Consider the following 22,562-nt stretch of genomic DNA (forward strand, 5'->3'; position numbering starts at 1 on the left):
AGATTGCTGTTCCCAGCCAGCTCCCGAGGTGCTGCTTGCTGAGCCTCCTTGCAGGCACCACCAGGTGCTTTGGAAGTGCTTCCCGAGGGAAAGGCTGCTGCAAACACCTTGGCACAGCTTGCACTTCATGCTGACCTTACTCAAAGACTCCTTGGGTGGAAAGCCAGAGATTTGAGTGATTTTGCTCTTGGTTAGAATTTGTGACTAAGCTAGGAAGCATCCCAGGTGCAATTCTGGCACGTGGGCTGGTGCAGCAGCATGTGGCCCTGCACTCAGCTGCTCTCCACATTTTCACCTCCCTGCAAAAAAATCCTTTGAAAAAAAAAATACTACTTTTTTTTTAAACAAAATCCATCAGGCTCACAGCAATGCTGAGCCCCTGAGCAGCTCTCCTGCAGGTCTCTTTGGGCAGGGTCTCTGCCAGCTCCTGCCTGCAATCCTGACTGGGCTGTTTTTCTGAGCCGGTTTGCTCCCTCTTTCAGACCAAGACAAACTTGCATTTTATTCAAAACTGGATGCAAGATCAGCCAGGTAAAAAAACCAGCTGCCTTTTTTAAGGGATTTCAACATTTAGGCGTGCCATGTCTCTTTGGGTTACCTTAGACTATTACAGTTCTTTTTGTGCAGGAAGGAGGGCGATTCCTTTTGGTTCAGCAATCCCTGGTATCTGGAGTTGAATCACGGTGGAAATGCAGGGAAGCCTGAACTCGTGGGCTGGAGAAGCAGCAGCTGGGTGGTAGGAGTCTGGCTGGTGCACAGAGGTGCCTGGGGAATGAGATGTGATCAGAGCTGCACCTCCGCCTTCTACCAAAAAAAAAAAAAAAAATCAGAAAAACAACCTTGACCAGGCCAAGTTCTACTCAGAGTCAGACAGGCAGCCCCTGGGATGCTCAGGAGTTTCCAGGAGCATTTAAGGATCTGACAACCTACATGGATGGGAAGGCTATTAAGAAAACATTAATTAGCTCAGGTGGACTTAATCATCTGGTTAAAGGGAACATACATTGCAAAACTTCCACAAAAACATTTTAATTATTCCTAATTGTTCTTCCAGCCCTCAAAAACCAGTTCCAGATTTCCAGATTTTTTTTTTTTTTTTTTTTTTTTTTTTTTTTTTTTTTTTTTTTTCCACTCTTTTGTCTTTAAATATGCATGTAGTTTAGGTAAGATTTGAATTAGGAATTATTTAGGAACATGTCTGTACAGGGTAGGGAGCAGGATATCTCTGGAGCAGTGATGGTTTCCTGAGTGTTGCCTTTTGACCATAAGTTAGAAAAATTTCAGTTAAACGGAATTATTACTTTATTGCTTTGTCATTGTTTGTATTGAGTCCATTTTTTTCCCCTGTTGTCTTCATGAATCCAAGCGTGTTAGGCAGAAACTTGTAACACTTTCATTCAGGATTATTTTTATGTGCATCTGTATAAATATGATTAGCTCACAACTTATTCTGAAGTTGTTCATTTTATTGCCAGCCTTTTTTACCAGGACCTGAGTTAGGAGGGTTGGTCAGATGAGGGGATAGCTAAGGAGCTTATATTGTTCTTAAGTGAAATAGTTTGAGGACAGGGCACTTTTCAGTCCTTGAGAGCAAAGATGTGTCTTGGATTCAACACCAGTTCCCATCTCTGCTGCTGTGGAACAGCAGAGGGGGAATCTGGAGCTATCCCAGACTTGGGGCAAGGAGGCAGAGATGTCTTTGTAAAGCACCCAGCCGCCAATGCTTGGGGCGCCCGTCAGCTCCTTTTGGGCTGGGATGGATCTCACAGGGTGGGGAGGAAATGGGGCAAAGTTCTACCCACATCCTGAGGCAATTCCATGCAGGAATTCTTAAAAACGCAAACGCCTTTTTTTTCTCTTTTTTTTTCTCTTTTTTTTTTTCTCTTTTTTTTTCTCTTTTTCTCTTTTTTTTTTCTCTTTTTTTCTCTTTTTTCTCTTTTTTTTTTTCCTCTTTTCTCTTTTTTCTTTTTTTCCTCTCTTTTTTTTTCTTTTTTTCTCTTTTTTTTCTTATTTTTTCCTCTTTTTTTCTTTTTTCTTTCTTTTTTTCTTTTTTCTTTTTTCTTTTTCTTTTTCTTTTTTCCTTTTTTCTTTTTTCTTTCTTTTTTCTTTTTCTTTTTCTTTTTTCCTTTTTTCTTTTTTCTTTTTTCTTTTTTCTTTTTTATTTTTTCTTTTTTCTTTTTTCTTTTTTCTTTTTTCTTTTTTCTTTTTTCTTTCTTTTTTTCTTTTTTTCTTTTTTCTTTCTTTTTTTCTTTTTTTCTTTCTTTCTTTTCTTTTTTTTTTTTCTTTTTTTTTTTCTCCCTTTTTTCGGCACTGCAAATGATGCCGGTGCCGGATTTGCACTCCTGTGTCCCTCTGCCTGGGCAGGAGCTGCTCCAGCTCCAGGGGCTGCTGAGTTTTGTCCTCCTGCCAAACGCGCCCCTCCTCACCTTGGCACAGGTGCCCCCTTCTCCTGCAGCCCTCAGGAATGTCGAGCGCGTCCGGAGGGGAAAAACCCAAAGGAAGCGCTGAAGGATAAAGGGGCTGGGGAGTCGTCACCTGTCGCGATTAGAGGCGCAGCCGGGCAGTTTTTTTTCCAGAGGTCATGTTTGAAGCACGCCCATGGTTTTTACGAGCGTGGGAGCGGGCGGCCGGGAACGCCGGGATGATGCTGCTGGTTGAACCTGTTGCCTCTGGGTGTGAGTCAAGGCTGGCGGGGCCGGGACACGGCACCGCGGGGACCCCGGGCAGCCCCCACACCCCTGGCACCCACCCTGGCCCCCCACAGGCACCCGGGGTGCCGCCAGGGGTGCAGCCCCTCGGTAGAACCCTCCTCGCTCCCTGCGCTCTGGGTTTTCCCTGGGTGCGGGGAAGGCGTGCGGGAGGCGTCGCAGGGAGCGGTGGGCGGTGATGTCAGGCGGTGTCAGCGCTGGGAGGAGAGGCTGCCGGGCTCAGCAGCACCGGAGCACGGAGCCACGGCACGGCCGGCTCTGCCCTGCCCTGCCCTGCCCATGCCGCCCCTGACACTGCCCGGCGGGGCCGGGGGGCCGGGATCGCGATCGGGATCGGGATCGGGATCGGGGCTGCGGAGAGGTGAGTGCGGGACGCGGGGAGGCAGCCGGGGCTGTGTCGGGATCGATGCTGGAGCACCTATTGCTCCATGTCCCGCCAGACTGCTCGGGCTGCTCCCTTTTGCGTTTTTATAAATGTTTTTATAAAAATTTCCTTTTTAAAAAGTTCAGTGCAGAGCTGTAGTGAGGCGCTCCTGACCAGCGGTGTGGCTGGGCGGGAGAGCTGTGAGACAAACACAAACTTAAACAGCAGAGGGAAACTTTGCTTTCCCAGCAGAGGGAAAATCATCTGGAAAATACTTTATTAATTCAAGTAAATTACATTTCCGCTTGGCTTCACTTTTTCTACAGCAGGTTGTAATAGTTGATTGTGGTCCTAGGAAAGTTTTAATTAAGCAGAGGGAAAGAAAGGCTGCTGAAGGAGCCACTTTTTCCCCAAAACACAAATGAGCTGGGTTATGTTTCATTGTGTTATAGATGTTTCGGATGGATCACAGCATAATGTGTCACTTTTTACAAAACTTGAAGTGCTTCTGCAGTGGGAGGTGGCATGGCACGTCAGGTTTTGGCGGAGGCCGGCGGGAATGTTGTGTGTCCTGAGGGTTTCTGGTGTGGTGGCTGCACCCTTGGAAGCTTTGGAAAAACCCCAGTGGGGGAAGGAGGGAGTTGCTGTGATGGCCTGGGTGCCTCAGCAGGATCCTTGGTGTCAGAGGCTGATCTCTCCCTGCCTGCCCAGCTGGATGGAAGCACCTCCTGCACCTCCATGTGGGCTGCAGCTCTGGGAAGCAGCTGATGTAACCTCCAGCCTGCTGCTGCAACTGTGCAGCCCAGCATGGTCAGGGGGACATCCCTGGGGACACCATGGTCCCCACGTGCATCCAGGCACGCTGGCACTGCTGGAGAAGGGGGCAGGAGGTGGTGCTGCAAGGCTGGGCTGGGAGGATGCAGCCCCTGATGGTTCATCCCCAAGGGGAGCTGATGCTGCTGCGAGAGGAGAGCGAATTCGTATGAAATTCTGATCCCACGGGTGCAGCTGCCAAGCCCTGGCTGACTTTGATCTCTTCTCCCAGCTGGCACTTTGCAGGAAATATGTGGGTTTCTAGCAGGAGGATGTGCTGGGGGTGGCTTCCTCCTGTAGCTGCTGTTGTTCTGTACATGCTGTACCCCTGCTCCAAAATGTCACGCTGGATGTCTCACACAGTGTCTTCACAAGAGAAAGGTCTTGGTTTTTCCAAGCTGCTGCCATTCCCTGGGGATGTTCTGACTCAGGGAAGTAGACCATAGTTGTCTATACAATTACTTTGTGAAGAGATTTTTGCGTTTAATCGGAGAGAAAATGACTTCAACTGCTCTGCCAAGATCTCTGGGAACTTCTAGCAGTGAAATTAAATCTGCTCCTGATGGAGGCAGATGTTGTCACTGGCAAAATGCTCAATTTGCAACACATTGTCTGTAAGAGTGTGAAATTACTGAGGGGACATCCTATATTTATGTGCTTCTTTTAATCGATGTTATGAATGTAGGTATTGCTCAGTCCATGCCATAGCTGAGGATAGACAGGAATTGTAATTTGCTGAAATTATATCACCTTGGAGTGAGAGGACTGGTGATTTAGTGACCACGTTCTGCTTGTCTCTCCCAATTCTCCTAGCTATTTCAATGGAAACAGCTGGAAAATCTCTATTTCCGTGAGAAGAAATTTGCTGTGGAAGTACACGACCCCCGCAGGTGAGGCTGGAGGAGGCAGCTCTGTGTTCTTTACCCGGAGTGAGAACTCATCATCACGTGTTGGTGGATGGGCTGGGAGGTGCCTCAGAGCTGACACCTGAGTTTACTCTGGCTTTGGGACTGAGCCTGATGCAGCGTTTGGCGGGGCACACTGGAACTGTCACAGCTCTGGGTGTCCTCTCAGAGTCCCTGTGTGTCCATTCAGGGAGTTCTTGGAGCAGGGGGAGGACTATTTGTCATGGCCAAATCTGCATGGCCATCACTGGGTGATGGGATGAAGGAAATCTGAGTTTTTTCATCCCTAAAACAAAGGCTGAGCCTCACCTGATCAAGAGAGAGGCATTGTGAACTTTAAACGTCAAAGACCTGTCTTGAAATTGCATTTCTTTTCACCTCCTCAGAATTTCAGTGTCGAGAAGGACCTTTGGTCAGAGCGGGCTGGTGGTGCAGACCTGGTATGCAAACACTTCCCTGATCAAGTCCATCTGGGTGATGGCAATCAGTCAGCACCAGTTTTACTTGGACAGGAAGCAAAGCAAAGTAAGTTATGAGGCATTTTACTGCAAGCATGGGTTTCAACACTTTTCCTGTATATCCTTCAGTGTGTGTTTTTCCACGGATGAACTGCTCTCCAGAGAAAAACTACGAATTGTTTTTGTCAGCTTTTTGAGCAGTCTATTAGTGGCAGTATTGTTATTTGATCCATTTTAGCCTGTCTGCAGTTAAGGCCTGTGGAAGTGCAATCAGGGAAGAGGGAATTCCCATGTCTGGGTGTCTAATCTGCTTTTCCTTTTGTCTGCTTTCCTGTGTTTGTTTTGAAAGCTGCGGAGATGTTGAGCTGGGAGATGGTTCAGGTTTTGGGGGAGAGGGAAAAATGCCAAACAGCCCTTGTACACTGCAAGCACCTGTGTGATGCTGTTGCTTCAGCCCTTAATTTTGTGGGAGATGAGGTGTGAAATGTCATCTTCTGTGATTCGTTCTGAAGTTAATTAGAGGTAACTCAATGAGGCTGGAATTTTTTTTTTTTTAACTCCTTCAGGCAAAAATTCCGTCAGCCAGAAGTTTGGATGATATCGCCATGGATCTGACAGAGATGGGAACACCAAAAGTGTCCAAGCTGGTGACTCTGGAGGCCAAGAACCAGCTTATTATGGCCAGCAATGGCAGTTTGATCTCATCAGGTAATACTGCATGTAAATGTGAAGTAGCCAAGTATAATGGGGTTTGTGTTTGTTAAAAGGGAAGTGAGACTTCCAGACAAGAAAAATCTTACCTAGAAATCCTCTGATACAGAGTGTGTTTTCCAGGTTCTCAGGATTCGGAGGTCAGCGAAGAACAAAAGAAGGAGAAAATTATGGAACTAAAGAAGAAAGAGAAACTCCTTCAGGAAAAACTGCTTCAGAAAGTTGAGGAGCTGAAGAAAATCTGCCTGCGAGAAGCGGTGAGACCTGCACCTTCCACTGGGGTTGGGCAGGTGGGAGCCCTTTTGTCCCCCTGGGCCTTACCTGGAGCTCTCTCTGTTCCCCAGGAGCTGACAGGAAAGATGCCCAAGGAGTATCCTCTGGGTGCTGGAGAGGAGCCCCCCCAGGTGAGGAGGCGTGTGGGCACGGCGTTCAAGCTGGATGACAACCTGCTCCCCAGCGAGGAGGTGAGCGTGGCAGCCCGTGTGCTCAGCAGGGCTGGGGGGCCAAAGCCACACAGATAATCCAGCTCTTCCCTGGCTGTTTTAGGAGCTGGCAGCTGGGACAGTTGCTTACGTGGAGTGGGGAATTTGGATGGGTTCTGCCCTTCTTTTGGCCATGTTTTGAACAGGCCAGGAATTAGGCTGTTTCTAAAGGTTTTAAGTTCACCTGACCTGAACCCCTGATCTGGCCATGGCTGCATGATTTTTAATGGATATTTTGCTGCTAATTAGAGAAGATCAGGTGCATAATGCCATTTGGCCCTGAGCTTTTCTGCAGCACTGACTTGCATCACGTTGGGATGGTGTTTGAACCCAGAACGTGGCAGGGGTGTGCACTGTCCCCTTGCAAAATCACCTGTCAGTGAGCATAGCTGTGTGACAGGTGACAGGAGGAGGAGTTTTACCTGTGGCTTAATGAAGGTTCCACCTGACTAAAACCTCCCTGCATTGCTCAAGAAGCTAAAATGAACTTTGCTGGCATTGACTGACTCGAGAGATATGGTAATTCAGATGTTGGCAGCTTCTGGACACACTCCATTCCTCCTCATTCCTTGTGAGATTTGTTAACAAGCTGCATCATCCAAATAAGTAGGTGTTGGGCACTTGGCATCTGTCTTCCACCAGAAACTCACTGCCCTGCCTCACAGGGCTGGTGTGCTCCTTGTCTGCAGCAAAGTGATTTTGTGGACTGCTTAAATGCTATTAAACCAAAATCCTGCTGGCCAGATTTAATAACGTGTTGCTTAGCACTTCTGCAGTGCCTTTCATCTGAGCTTCTCAAAGTAGTTTACAAACAATTAATTAAAGCCTGAAACTCCCTCTTACGTAGGTATGGTGATACCAATTTCCATTTTTATTTTCTCTGAAGTAGAGAGAGATTTTGAACAGATGTTTTCAGGGTTGGACTCATAGCAGGAGGTTTGGCAGCCTAAATTTGAATTTAAGAGCCTGTGTTGTGTCACCTGGGCTTCAGAACTTTGGACCTTGCCCAAGGGATCTCAAAATTGTACCCTAGCGAGAAATCAGATCTAAGTATGCTGAGATTGTCTTGTGTATGAACTTCAGTATTTCTGTATTTTGTGCTCAAGATTTCACTTCATCACCACAAAATTAGTTCTTCTTTTTAATGACTTCAGTTGATAATTTCTCTCTGGAGTACAAGCAAATAACTCATCTCACAAATTTTCAGGATCCCACTTTGCAGGACTTGGAGAGCAATTTTATCATACACCAAAAGCTAGTGGAAGCTGCAAAGAAACTTGCCAGCGAGCCAGACCTCTGCAAAAACGTGAAGAAGAAAAGAAAGCAAGAGTATGCTGATGCTGTAAAAAAGCTGCAAGAGATAGAAAACTCCATAAATGAATATAGAATCAAGTGTGGCAAAAAACCAACCCAGAAATCAACTCTGCCTCTACCAGGTGAGAGAGTTCCCCATGTTCTGATGCAAACAGGGGGAAAAAGAGCAATCTGGTTTACTTAAAACTTTGTTTACATCTTCTCTATATGGTTTTTATCTTCTCCAAGGCAGTTAAATAAGAACAAAAAAGATGAAACTGCTGCATCTGATACAGTCAGTGCACTGCTGTAGGCTGGGGGCAGAGTAGGCTGCAGCTTTAGGAGCAAGCACAGACATGTTCCAGCACCAGGTATGGGCTGAAGGGGCTGTGCACAAAAAAGGTTGGCAGCAACACCTTGGATGAAGCTTTTCTGATGCCTGAATTCCTGGTGTGTTGGGTGCAGTTGTACATCTGAGATCCTGCATGCAGCATCTCTCCTGTCCCTCCCTTGGTGCTTCAGTTCTGGCAGAAATGGAGCAGGCAGGTTTTCCTGCAGGATCCAGGAAATAGGGATGAAGGACATTGCTTCTTGATTGAAAATTCCTGATTTCCAGGAAGTCACAGGTGAAGTCAGGAGTTTATGAATGCAATTAGCAGCAAATAGGTTTTTGACTGAATCCATTTGCCACAGATGATCACAGTAAAAGCAGATACTCCTGGCCCCTCTGTTCTGAGAGTGTGGTTGTCCAAGGGAAGTGAGATTCTTGCTGCTTTGTAGGATAATATGTGAAAACCTGTCAGTATCCAAGCCAATTGAAGGAGTTTTGAGTCCTTATCCCTGACACACCACGGCATCACTGGGCTATCCATCATCACAAAGTGATTATTCTGAAAGGCTGATGATCAGTATTTAATGTGGCCCAGCTTGTTCCTGATTGACAGAGGGGAGGGAAACATCTGTTTTTCCAGTCTCTTGCTCACCAGGCTGGATACTGATTGAGGAAGGTCCTGTATTACCTGGTGTGTGGTAATGGCCAGGAAGGCTGGTGGGCAGAGAGATCCATCCATCCATCCATCCATCCATGGGCACTGTTGTTTGTTGCTGCAGTTTCTTGCCCTGTTGTCCAAGCCAGCAGCAAGCAGCTGCATTCCCTTCCAGTCCCAGGCTGTATTTGTTTAGCTGAAGCAGAGCTGTCCCCTGCTTCAGTAATTGATTTTATGTGTAACTTTGTCACTGTCACCAGCGGTGCTCTCCAGCTCCAGGTCTGGGTTTCAGGAGGCTGAGCAGTGATGAGTCACTTCCCTCTGTGAATTTGGGGAATGACTTGTTGGAAGTAATATGTTAAATAGTCCCATTGATTTATGAATCAAACCATAGCTATTTCCATCCCAAGGGATAGGAGGTGAGGGACATATTGGACTGCTTTACGTGTTCCACTTTCTCTTTCCTCCCACTCTAGCCCAGAGTTTCTTCCTCCTTTGCAGGGAGTTGCACAGACTTGGGATTTAAATTCAGATATGTCACTATATCTGAATAAGTCAGCATTGCACACCCCCCTGAATCCAGCACTGTAGCTTTAGGCTGGCTTTTTTCTTTTCCTCAGCAGGCTTTGTTCCTCCCCGCACTGGGCCCAGTTCCATGTTTTACCACCCTGTGGTCAAATCCACATCAATCAGCTGCCCTGGAGCTTTTTTCCCAGTGTCAGGTTGCAAGCAGAGCTGCAGCCCATCCTCGGTGGTCTGACAAGTCCCCCCAGGGCAGGGGGGGGATTTGATTTTTGCTGTTCTTGCACATTTTGCTGCTCTCTTTAGCACATTCTTGTGACCAGACCTTTCCTGGCAGCAAACTGTGACAGCAGGAGCAGCGTGCACTGCATGTGCTCGTGGTGGCTGAGGGCACAAGCAGGTGTCACACAAAGTGGCTGCCACTGTCATTTTTTGTTGCTTCCTTTCTCTCCTGCTTGAAGATTGGTGGAGATTTTTTACTCCACCAGTGCTGTATCTTGCCAGAAACAGCCTAGGGATTGAGCTGTCCATGGGTTAATTATCTCTAGTTCAGCCTCATTTCTCTGCTGCTGGTGGTCTGCTCCAAACCTGGGTGAGGGACAGTGTGTAGCATCAAGGTGAGACAGGTACAGTGGAGTGCTATGGATAAATAACAAAATGTAGAAGAAACAAAATAATAGTGTCCCCATTCAACAGTTCCTGTTTTCTGTGTTGCTGAAATTTGCAATACCTTGATGGAAATCAGTGGAATTATTCTGGATTGATCTTCATTTAATTGAAACATGATCTGTATCCTGATGAAACATTCAGAAGTGAATGCCAAATTTAAAAAGGCTTTTTATACCTACCTGGTGGGGTTTCAGGTGTACCTAGAGGAGATCAGCTGCTAACAGCCAAGATCTACATGTCTGTGTGGGCTCCTGACTCCTACCAAAGCACCAAAACACCCTGTGAGATCTGTTGGAAGTGGGGTGGAAAACACCTTTGTAAATCTTGGCCTGATTCCTGCTGCAGATTAAAAATAAAAAAAATTAGAAAAACTCCTTTGATAATTACCTGGGTCGCTTGCTGAACTGCAGTGAACACACAGAGTGATGATGTACCAGGAGTGTCTTCAGGCTGGGGGGGCTAAAGAATATGGATTGCAGTGGATTACTATAGATTACAAGTATCAGCTGGCTCCGAAACTCTAGAAAATAAACTGTATTAAGATATTTGTGGGTTGATGTTGGCTCTTTTGTGCTTAAGGTGTTTGTTTTTATTCACAGATGATATAATTCCATCCGAGAGCAGCTCCCTGTCAGACACAACCACGTATGATGATGGTATGATGCTCTTCCTTTTTTTACCCAAGAAGTTTGTCCATTTAGAGACATTTCTTTGCCTTAATGTCCTTTAGCATGTCCCATCCCTGGAAGTGCTCAAGGCCAGGATGGGCAGGGCTTTGAGCAAAACCTTGTGGAGGAAGAGGGAGTTGGAATGAGAGGAGCTTTAAGGTCCCTTCCAAGTCAATATATGATTCTGTAATTTTGGTGGCTTTTGATGACAAATTACTTTATAGCAGAGGAAGAAATAGCTACTCAGGAATGTCTTCCCTCTTAATGGGTTAGTTATTGAAAGTTTCTGCTCTGGGAGCTGACCTGAGTCATCCTTAGAGAAGGAAGTTGGTTTTAACATGACCAACCTGCAAGCTGAGGACACTGTGAGTGTCAAATATGTTGTCCCTAGGGCCTGGCCTAGAACTGAAGCACTTACAAATTGAGAGAATTAGCCCAGCCATTCTGTCCTCACAGCTACCATAAAGCTTAGAGAAAGGAGGAATAGTCACAGATATTAATGCTCTATTTATGTTTACCTGTTCCCTAGTGAGCTTGCATCTTGCATGGGTTGGTGTTTGCTCAGCTTACTCATTTCACACACACACCCACAGACACACTCACACCCTGTTCCACAAGGTGGAAGAGACTTGGCCTGCCTCTCCCTTAAACTGGATAATCGTCATTTGGGGACAAACATTATCTAAATTATTACTCACTTTTCAGTCGGGCCTGATTCTCATCTCACTTTGTCCCAGTTTTAGGCTTGTACAAACCAGGTGGTGCTATAAAAACGGATTTACACCTGATTGCTGCTTGTACAAGTAGAAGTGGAGCCAGGCTTGTGAACATGTTCTCTGTGATGCTCGTCCTGCATTTATATGTGTTAGTTGGAGTTTCCTGTTGGCTCTGTCAGGACCTGGTTGTGCCCTAAGCAAAGAGAGAACAAGGATCAAACCAACATCTTCCCAATTGCCTTCAGCCAAATGTGTCTGTCAGTTGTCTTTGCTCATTCAATCGCTTTTGAAGTCAGTCCCTTTTAGGTTGTATTTCAAAACTAATTCTTAAAATGTCATTTTCAAGAGCTGGAAGCTGAGGGAGAGGAACTGGCCTTTGCAGAGGCTGAGCTTGTCTGCTTGGCTTTTGAAAGGATTGCTCTGCAAACAGATGTTTTCCCAGGAAGTTCTGTTTTGTGATCTGGCACAGCCCCAAACTGGCTGTCGTCTCCACAGGAGTCAGTGCTGCTGGGATCTGCAGGAGCTTCCACGACGTCCTGTCTGTGTGGAGAGAGCTCAGTGCAGGCAGGAAACTTGTCTAGATCCTCAGCTCCTGTCATTGTCTCTGTACTGCAAAGTGCTTCTCCTTAGGGGCCACAGGTTTGCACACAGGGCAAAAATATCTCAGATTTTGCTCTAACAAAATTTATATTCCTTTCTGACAGTCAGTGAATCACTTCCTGCAGCAGCACAGAGACCCAGCTCTGCACAGCTTTCTCCAAGGCTTCCTCCACCAAAGTCCCTTGGGGTGGAGAGAATTCATCTCAGGAAGTCATCCATAAACGAGCAGCTCTTGGAAAGCAGACACTCCAGGTAGGCACCTCTCGCTGCTGCTGCACTCTGCAGCTGCTGGCATGAGCTCCATCCTGCCCCTGCTGAGCATTCCAGCAGAGCCCACGGCCTCTGTGCTCTTCTGGCATCACAGGATTTGCTGGTGGGAGCTGAATTTACTGGTTAGGAACAAAAGTGTGTATGGGTAGTTGACACAGTATCTCAAAGCAAAGATTAGTGTAGTTTTTGTGAAGAGATTTGAGAATGGGTGAGAAATTTAATAGCAGGGGCTATATTTAAGGAGTTGCTTGTGCCCACCACTGCTGTCATTCTTTGTGTCAGTTTCTGGGTTTTTTTCAGTGTTAATTTAACAGCTTGTCATTTTCCTGATGTGCTTAGAGGATTCAGGCAGCACCAAACCCTCTCCATCCCTCCTGATGGTACCACCATTTCAGCAGGTACATTGTCAAAGCAGACATAATTCATGTAAGGCCTGATGGAGAATTCTCTGTTTACAAGCAGAGTTACTGGGATTCAGCCAGCTTCCATCACTAGTGCCAGCTGGGTGTATCTGTGGGATTTGGGCACTTTCTGAGCTAGGGCAGCTCCATGGAGCACATCAATAGGTTTGCAGGTGATTGTGTGATCATGTCATGTGTGATCATGTCAGATACAGCAGATGTTTCCAGTGTAGGGATTCCCACTGATCCTGAGATTTCTTGGACTGTCCTGTGTGAGCAGGCTGTTAAAGACACACTTAAGAACATTTTAGAGTTTTGAGCAATGCTATATCGTCGCTTTTTTCTCATCTGTCCCTCAAGATAAGTGAAACACTCCTCCACGCGTTCAGAAGTCAAATTATAGCCATATGTACCCATTCAGCTGTGATGTGCTTGATTTAAAAACCTGATTTGTTTGCTGCTCTGTTACCTGCTCTGTCTCTCCTCGCTGGTTCTGTCCTTTGGCAGCAGCTTGCCCTGCCGACCATCCCATGCAGACATCCCTTAACCACAAGAAGGGGTCGAACTCTCCTCCCTATTTACCACCCCTTGCTTTCCACACATCCCGTTATGTTTATTCCCTTCCTTTCACTCCCCCAAGAGCCCAGGCGGCCGTGCTGGGTGTGTGCTGTGCCCTGTGTGCTGTGTGGCCTCACTGGGCTCTCTCTCTGCTGCAGGGACGTGCTCTCCACGCACAGCAGCCCGTTCCGGACGCTGGAGCGGCCGGCGCAGCGCCGCGGCGGCAGGAGCATGCCCACCACCCCCGTGCTCACCCGCAACGCCTACAGCAGCAGCCACCTGCAGTAAGGGACCCCTGCTTCACTGCTCTGGGGAAAATTTGGGAGGGAAAGCTCTGAATGGGGTCTCTCTGGAATGCAGACTTAAATAACCCCTCCTCATTGGGGTTTCCAATACTTCCGAGGGTCCAGCCTCGCAGAGAAATGGCTTAAAGGGTTTAACAAGATTGAGTATGTCTTGAAAAAGTGAAAAGGTTTTAGTAAAAGAAAGAAAATGATACCAAAACGAATAACAAAGCTGCACACAGTATAAAGAACAAGTCTATATACCTGTTACAACATCTCAAAAGTGCTGCTTGAGCACCATTGTGCTGTCCCTTTAGTACTTGGTTATTTAGGTGGACTGTTTGGTACCTTGCCCAATGAAATGGGCAACAGGCTTTGAGGTGCACTTCTAAAGCCAGTCAGTGCCTCTGTGCTGGCACTGAGCCAGTTACAGTGAGAAGGCTATAGAAAATTCTTGTTTAAATTCCTTACATGTTCCAAGGTAGCCTGAAACTCTGCCCCTTATATAGAAACACCTGCTCAAGTGTGGAAATGCACTGCTACACCTCCTCTCAGCTGGTTTGGGAAAAGAACTTTTTCAGAGAAAAGTGGAAAAAACTACTTATTTAACAAACAAAATGCTCACAAGTATAAAGAATGAGTAACATGAAACAATAAAACCTCTTGCCACTTTGAAGAGATGGCAAACTTGAGGAAATCCTTGCTGTGGGTGTAGCTCAGCTCACTCAGTTTTTTTATCAGTCCCAGTCCCTCCAGAGGTCCAGGCCTGGTGGGCTGCAGGTGTGAGCTCCCAGTGCTCCTCTGGGTTTTTTCAGTCTGGAGCAGATTTAAAGAGTCTCAAGAAAAAAAGGAAAGAAACCAGCCTAGGGAACTTCTCTGCCCTAGCTAGCTAAAACTAACCAAAAAGCAAAAAGATCTCTGTCCCACCACTGTCTGTGCCTCTGAGGAACAACTGGAGAAAGAATGTGTAGGAGTCAGGCAATTTTCTACAAAACAAACTGTGCTCTTCTTTTTTCCCTTTTTCACTCAAAATCAGTGGCAAAGGTACAGAACACAATATACAGCACACACAGAACAGACGACTGGGGATACAAACATCACAAAGTCACTCCAAGACTATGCCACGCCCAGCTGGGGAAGCACAGGAGTAAAAGCAAATGGTGTTGAGAGGGCAAAGGGTGGAGTGCTGTGGAGTTTTCCCACAGCAGCAGGGTCAGGCTCCCAAAATGTTGGTTAGAGCCATTACTATGGGAAGCCAGCTGTAATTATGAGCTCACCTGTACTATTAGACAGTCCCAGGATTTATCAGGAGCTGAAGGTTTTGGTTGGGGTAGTGCAGCCTTGAGACACAGATCCAGAGGAAACCCATCTTTCCATGTTCTGCTCCAGGCTTGTTACTTGTGTAGGCTTTACCTTTCCAAAAGCTGAGGGAGCCCTCCTGTAAATCATTACCAAATGTGTGTTTGTGACCTTAGCTCTGTATGTCCCTGTCACAGATTAACCTCACTCTGACAGATTATTTTATGGGACATCTCCTGCTGTTGCAGCCAGTACAAAATTCAGCCAGGCTGAGTTCTGTGCATTGCAAACACTCTGTGTGGAAAGATAAGGCAGGATTTGTGTTGTGCTTGGACTGGGGAGGCAGCTGACCCGTCCGTGTGTGCTGTCCCCAGCTCTGTGTGCGTGTTTGTGTGATCCTGCCTGTAACCAGCCCCCATCTGTGTTGTCCTAGGCCAGAGGTGTCCCCGCAGCACTGCCGGCAGCGCAGCGGCAGCCTGGAATCCCAGACCCAGCTGCTGTGCGAGGCTCCTGCTGACAAGGCAGCCTTCTCCCTCTGCAAGTCCCAGCGGAGCAGCAGCACCGAGATCCTGGACGATGGCTCGTCCTACACCAGCCAGTCCAGCACGGAGTATTACTGTGTGACACCCACTCCCAGCCCCTACTACACCACCCAGACCCTCGACAACCGCACCAGGGGCCGCCGGCGGTCGAAGAAGCACAACATTTCCGCCGCCACTTCGGGGAGCATGCCCAACCTGGCCCACAAGGACGCCCGTGGCGGCGGCAGCATCTTCCACAAAAACCAGGAGCAGCCTTCCCCTAACTACTACATCTCTGGGTACTCGCCCTACGCCGAGCCCGACGTGTATTACAACGGGGGATACGTTTACGAGAGCGACACGGAGGGGCAGTACAGCGTCAACCCCTCGTACCGCGCCTCGGCGCACTACGGCTACGAGCGGCACAGGGAGCTCCGCTGCTACCACGAGGACGAGGTGGACAGGGTGCCACACAACCCCTACGCCACGCTGAGGCTCCCGAGGAAGCAGGTCGCTAAAACGGAGCACATAACCAAAAACATTCACAAGGCCTTAGTAGCGGAGCACCTCCGTGGCTGGTACCAGCGTGCCTCCAGCCAGAAGGAGCAGGGTCACAGCCTGCAGGCGGGCTTTGAGCCGGACAGAGGGTCTCAGAGGAGTTTGGGCTTTGCTGGGCTGCAGACGCCGTGCTCGCCGAGCAGTCGGGTGTCTTCTTTCTCCTCTGGTAATGTCTGATTTTGTCTGTGCTGTGTGTTTTTGTAAGTCCCTGCTGTGCTTTCAGTTCTGCCCCCTGGCAGTGCCTCAGTGAAGTCAGCAGAGTGGAAGTCAGACCAGAAAGGTGGATGAGGGACCAAGTAGGGTCTTGTTCTGTTCTTGGAAGGAAAGTCTTGCTTGTTATCTTCTCCTAAGGGTAAAACAGCCTTTTGCTCTTTGTGTAAGCACAGTAACCAAGAGAAGGACAAAGCATTTGAGTTTCAGACAGGTGTATTTAGCAACTAGAAGCAGTGTACAAAGCTTCTTGCCATGTAAATATAGTGGCAGTGATGGCTTCCAAAATACAGTCCAGTGAGCATCACTGAATGTGTCAGAAAGCACCTTAAAAGCTCCAGAACACCACCTGTACAGTGCCTGCCTCTCTACAGGGCTTGTAAATCGTATTTTGTGTTTGCATTGTCTGCCTGTGTCCTGCAAAACCCCATAGAGATAGCTGACGAGAATTGTCCTGTTTGCCTCAGCTGATTTAGCTAAAGAAAGGTCTAATTTGTTGTAATGGTGTTTTTTAAATTCCAGCATCATCTACAAACACTGCTGGGAACTGGAGAAACCCCCTTGCACTGGGACTTTCAGACTATGACACGTTGTCTCATTCCTCCTACGCCAGCTGTTACGGGAATGTTTATGGCAACCTTCCTTTGCAGAGCAGGTGAGTAGAATATATGAAGATTTTTCTGCCCTTCCTCCTGCATTTCACAGGCTCTTAAAACTTCTGAGCAAATCAGCTTGATTTCAAAGATCCAGGTGAAGAGCACTTATAAAATCGATGTTGAGAGCAGGTTTTTTGTGTGGAGCAGATGAGCTTGTGCCATCACTGGCTGTCCCCTGACACTGAAGGAAAGGGGGAGCAGTCGTGGTGAAGGATCAACTCCTTGGTTACACCACTTGTTCCTGTGGACAATCAAACATCGTGCACTCCCTGTGGTGCTCCAGGCAGTGCTGCAGGCAGAGCTCACAGTGAGCCCAGTCCCTCTGATGGGGGAGGTCTCTCCTGAACCCCATCAGCAGTTTTGCAGTCCTGTTGGGTTTCTGAAGCTGTAGTGCTTGTGCTGATGAACTTTTGGAACAACAGGGGAAGGAAACACCTCTCTTCAGTCTGAGATGGTACCACCAGAGCTGAACCCAGGGGCCATGGGGGATGTGCTGCTGTTTGCAGACACCCCCTGCTTGTGGGGGCTCTCCCAAGGGCTGCAGAGAGCCCAGGGCCTGCTGCAGGAAATCCTGCAGCTCCTGCTGCTTCTGCGTGGCATTTTTGTTGTGTCCCCCCCGCTGCAGAACGCTGGGCTGTGAGGACAGGAAGCTCCTGCCCTGGGGAATGACTCTGCCCCCACAAATGCCATCACATTTAAATACACTTATGTTCAGTGTAATAAGTACCCCACGTGTGCCTCCTGCTTTGTGGGTTGCAGCTTGTGCTTGCTGCCAGACCGACTTGTGTGAAAATACTGAATTTTTAATTTTGTTTGTTTTAAAATAAATGAAAGTGTAAGGGAATACATAAAAGCTGCTGCTAGATCCTTTTTTTTTTTTTCTAAGCTAAGTGCTAGGGGCTGTTTTACTGAAGTGATTTAAAATATCTATGGCAACAGTGTTTAAAAATACTGTTTCTACTAATTTTTTAATTTCTTATAATTGAGCTTTGAAAATTCTGCTTGTATTAGCAGAATAGCTTTATCTAAATGAGCTTCATTAGTTATTAATTTTCCATATTCTGAATCACTTGTCTGATTGTTCATCTGCTTTATTTTCTGTTTTAATATGATCATGGCAAACAAGCCATCAGCACACCCAACAGTCTTGACAGAGCTCAGGGCCAGGTTGGATGAGGCTTGGAGCAACCTGCTGTAGTGGAAAGTGTCTCTGCCCAGGGCAGGGATATTGGAACAAAATGAGCTTTAAGGTCCCACCAAGCCAAACCAGTGATACTGTGACAGTTTTGAGCAGCTGGGATTGCTCTTGCACACAACTTTACCCATTATAGCACAAAAGATGGGTTTGTAATTGGAGGCAAACCCAAAATAACCAGCATAACTCTGAGCCTGAGGGAGGTGCATGAATTCAGGGGCCTGGGGAAGAGCCTGAGCTGATGCTGGTGCTGTGTGTGTGTTGCAGGACGTACGCAGAGCCGAGCCAGCTGGGCGGGGAGGAGGAGGATGGCTTGGAGGAAGAGCTGCCCAGCAGTGAGCAGAGGCTGTACTGGCACGAGGACTCCAAGCCTGGGACTCTGGTGTAGCCCCCGTGCACCCCTCATCCTCCCCCTGCGTGCCTTGCACAAAACGCCGAGGCCAACCTCGGGTGGAACTTGCAAAAAGGAACAAAAAGAGGAAGCAGTCTGTTTTGCTGGGAAAGGTTGAATTCAGCATTAAAGAGGGACTGTAACAAAGTGACAGAGTCCTACCACAAATGGCTTTTCATTGTGAATCCGTACAGCCCACGGGAGCCAGGGCAAGCCACAGTTCATCTATGACCAGATGCAGCACTTGGTTGAAGTATTTATATTTAGCAAGCACTTTTGGGAAGATTGGAAGGTGTTGAAGGCAAACCTCAGAGAAAAAAGAAGAAATGTGAAAAGCAGACTCTTATGGAAAAACCAGGAATTCTAGGAGCACAAGTCTGATGTCTGAAAGAAGAAGAAAAAATGAAAATTTATTCTGCCATGGCTTATGAGGACCTGGAAGAGGTTTCATAGGCTTATGAAGGATAGATACTGTGTGAGTGAGGCAAAGGGTGATTGAATCAGTATTGGAACATTACTTGAAGGAAGGCTGGAGTTGTTTTTTTTTTTTTTTTTTATTATGGAGGTTGGAATGAGTCTGTCCAGTTTTTAGGGTGTTGTTAAGAGTGTTTGTTAGCACCACAAGCAAGTTCTGGAAAGAAAAAATTCGCTGACGCATACATCATGTAAAACTACAGGTAGTGGTGGATTTGGAAACAGAAGCAGTAAAATTCGAGCTCTTTTTTTCCATTCCATAATTAATAACGGCCCATTTAATGACCTTTCCATGGTACAACTTCACTGTGTGCAGGAGTAGGCAAATTTTCCCCGTGGCTGCTGCCACAGTGGGTGGAGGATCCGCAGTGGGGAGCCCCAGGGAGCAATTGGGCAGCAATGGCCAGTATTTAAAGGTGGATGCAAACACAAACAGCCGAGTGGGTGCCTTAAAATGAGGGGCATTAGGTGAGTCTCCTGAACTGCCGGTGCTTTGCAAAGTCACTGAGTGACAGAACCATTTGTTAGGGAAAAAACGTGTGACTGCAGTCTTGATTTAAGAGGGATAAACCTACCTCAGGTCATCCATCTGTAGGAACAAACGGGCACGGGGTTATCCTGCCTGATTCCTGATGACTCGTCTGCATACGGTAAAAATCTCTCTCGTTTCTCAGCTGTACTGTGCTTCAGGATTCCAGAAATGGTGCTCTTTTGTTCTTTTATACAAAAGATTAGTTACTCCTTGTTCATATTGTGAATAGAAAGGTTTCTGATAAACTTTTTTGACGTTTTTTACCAGTATTCCAGAGCATGTAATATATACAGAAGGACACACTTGTTAAGCTGGTACTTAGTTGTTTGTATTATTAGAGTCGCGATTTGGAATTAAACGAACAAAAAACAAAATAAAAAATAACTTATTTCCTTGGTTTTGCATATTTGTATAGCCTTCTAGAAATGCGAGAGCTCTTTTTGCTTATTCTTTTACTACTCCTGAATTTTTTAGACCTATTATTTTGTATAGGTCAATAAACTAAAAAGTGTGCTACCAAAACCACTTCAGCATTCCTCCTGTTTCTCCTTGAGTGCTTGGGAAAGTGCAGTGTGTGTTATTTCAGAGCTTTGAAGTAAATCACCGTGGTCTGATTTCTTTTGGCCTGTGGTGTTGGGTGGAGTGCAGAGGGTCAGTGGCCTCATCTGAAGGAAGATTGGCCCCAGGCAGGTCAGAGATCCCAAAACATCAGAATATCAGGTCAGAATTTCTGCTTCTCCATCAGCTGTACTGAGGCAGCCAAGCTGGGCTCACTCAGCATCCCTCCAGCAATATAGAGACAGAAGTATCCTTGAAAATGCTTCTTGCTCATCTATCCTTGCACATAGGAATTGCCACAGCCTTTCCCATTTCGAATGTGGCTTTTAGGGTTTGTGTTGCTCATGTGCTGGGTCCTCTTTGGAGTCTGTGCCCCCTGAGACACCCACCTATCTGTAAGAGTGACTTGGGTTTCAGATGTACAATTGCATTTGCACCCTGGTCACCCAGTACTTCAGATTATTCAGTCTTGCTCTCTTCAGAGTTACTTGTAATTCTCTACTTTTTATGGTGTCCATAAACTTCACAACTACCACTGAATTTTATTCTTAATTTCCAGGTTGCTGGTGAAAATAAGTGTTTAAAAAAAACCCCACCCTGCAGGTGTACCCATTAAAATTACCCCCATGACACTGTACCTTTGCATTTCTCCAAGCAGCATTTGAGGTTTGTCTGCTGGCAAGTTCTTCACAAAGTGACTGCTACAAACCAGCAGTGCTTTGAGCAGGAAGCTGAGTGGTGCCAAGCCCAGTTCCTTACCCAGAGCTCGTGGCATCAGCACTCTCAAAGCTTTTCCTACAAAAAGGAAATTAGATGTGTGACAAGGTCCTTGCCCCCTTTAAAGCTTTGTTTGCATTCCTTTATTTTAATGCTGTAGCCACAGAGTTTTGTATTGGCTTTTCCAACAGCATTCAGGATTTAGTTCAGCCCAACACATCCGTGTTGGCACAATGCTGGCACTCAGCCTGGCCTCCAGCCTGCTGGGACAGAACCAGGGTGATTTTGGATGAAGCTGTTGAGAAGATGGGAATTGGAGGTGGGTTTGCGTTGAGGATGGTCTGCTGTATTTGGGGATACTGTGTATAAAACATCCAGAGCCAGAGTTCAGAGCCAGGTTAGCAAGAGCTGAGCAGAGGAACTGGAAATTGAAGTGGGGTGGTGGAGCTGTAGTTCTTGAGCCCCTCTTGTCATTCTCCACATGCCTGGCTCTGCAAGGGTTTTGTTTTCAGGAACTTCTGTGAAGGGTGGAAGTACAGGGTGAAGAAGGAGGCCCAGAAGAAAATAATAATATCCAACTTTTCTAAGATGTTGCTTAGGGTCAGTCTTGGATGGCACAGGGAGGGAAAGATCATGATGTCCCTGTGGCATCTCCTGCATATCAAGGGAGCTGCTGCTGCTCCCAGTTGTTGCCAGTTGTTCCCCAGGACCTTTAACTGTGCCCTTTGCAGATTTCCATCTTGCTTTGTTGTGTTTCTGGAGTGATGTTTTGATGCAGATGTACAACTGTTCACAGAGACCAGTCTGTATAATGCAGCTGAGGAGGTAATAAAGACATACTTACAATCATTATCTTGCTTGTTCACAGCTGAAATACAAATTGCCTGTGCTTTGTTTGAGTTCCTATCTCATCTGTGTTGCTGTTTAACCACAGCCTGCCTCTCCAGGATAACTGAGGACATCTAGTGCCTGACAGCAGAGTTGAAGGAAAGAAACCATGAGTAAAGGAGGCTTTCTGCCTCTGGTGCTCCTCTGGAATCCTTCCTGACCCTTCCAGTATGAAGAAATACCTAGAAATTCTTATTTGGTAGTGTCAGAACAAAGCCAAGAGGTGAACAAGGTGAAACACCAGCCCCACAGGGTTTGATTTTACAAACATCTCTCTCTTCAGAAGGTGGATGCTGCTGATGGGAGTGTGGAGGGGAAATAAAACCCCACTTAAATCTGTATGTAGGGGAGTGGTTCTGAGTGCTTTAATTAAAAAGAAGAGCCAGTCCTTGCCAGGAATCCTTAAAAAGGAATTTGGGCACTGAGCTAAAATAAGCCATGCCTGATATTTTTAATTGCTGTCTGCTTTTTCTCTGCTGTTTTGAGCAAAAATATTCTGAGATACGAGAGGACAAACACTGCTGGGAGTTCCACGAGCCCCGTGGGAGGCTGGTGTTGGACATTCCTCCAGTGCAGAGCCCAGGAGGGATGAGGCTCAGGCCAGGAGCCCCTTTCCCCAACACAGGAAAATCTTTTCAGATCACTAATCTTCAGAATTCACCTGACTATACTTACCTGAAACATTTTGGCCAAGGTGACTCAATATGTGACTCTTGCAGGTTTCTGCTGACTTCTCATTTGTGATCTTGGACTTGCTCAGCTGAAGTGTGAAGAATGCAGCAGCAGTGTTTGCAGCTCCTGGGTGGGTGAGAAGCCTCCACCCAGCCCGTCCCAAAACGTGTGTCGGAAATCCTACAAAGACTGAAGGTTTGCTCCATCTTCTGGGCTTTGGGATCATTGCAGGAGAGCTGCTCATGAGCCTGGGGAGAAGCTCCCTGCACTTGCCTGGCACCGTCTGGATACATTCACACTGCTCCTAGGAAGATTTCTGAATTCTGCACTATTCTTCCATCTCCTTTGTACTTCTTGGTCATATTTAAGAATTTTCTAAGGTATAAAACTGACAGTCTCAGCTACAGCAGGGCCTCACACAAGTAGTGAAATCTCTCAGTGAATCTCTCCCAGGGCAGGATTTATCATCACAGCTTTTTACCC

At 46.8% G+C, this 22,562-nt stretch overlaps 1 protein-coding gene across 5 annotated transcripts in view; it reads left to right on the plus strand.

The window, feature by feature from the left end:
• The window catches only part of FRMD4B (FERM domain containing 4B), a 126,436-nt gene extending 106,667 nt beyond the window's left edge, over nt 1–19,769 (plus strand). For all 5 annotated transcript variants that reach the window (XM_063412007.1, XM_063412006.1, XM_063412005.1 and 2 more), the window contains exons 12-23: nt 4,699–4,775; nt 5,177–5,315; nt 5,815–5,956; nt 6,083–6,216; nt 6,304–6,423; nt 7,649–7,877; nt 10,511–10,567; nt 12,000–12,147; nt 13,283–13,408; nt 15,141–15,952; nt 16,519–16,651; nt 18,115–19,769. In XM_063412007.1, the coding sequence (XP_063268077.1) occupies nt 4,699–4,775; nt 5,177–5,315; nt 5,815–5,956; nt 6,083–6,216; nt 6,304–6,423; nt 7,649–7,877; nt 10,511–10,567; nt 12,000–12,147; nt 13,283–13,408; nt 15,141–15,952; nt 16,519–16,651; nt 18,115–18,235 (2,238 nt within the window). In that variant the 3' untranslated portion in view covers nt 18,236–19,769. The remainder of the gene's footprint in view (nt 1–4,698; nt 4,776–5,176; nt 5,316–5,814; nt 5,957–6,082; nt 6,217–6,303; nt 6,424–7,648; nt 7,878–10,510; nt 10,568–11,999; nt 12,148–13,282; nt 13,409–15,140; nt 15,953–16,518; nt 16,652–18,114) is intronic.
• Nucleotides 19,770–22,562: the final 2,793 nt, after the last annotated feature.

The sequence above is a fragment of the Prinia subflava genome, chromosome 14, assembly GCF_021018805.1.
Source record: "Prinia subflava isolate CZ2003 ecotype Zambia chromosome 14, Cam_Psub_1.2, whole genome shotgun sequence".
NCBI classification, from domain to species: Eukaryota; Metazoa; Chordata; class Aves; order Passeriformes; family Cisticolidae; genus Prinia; species Prinia subflava.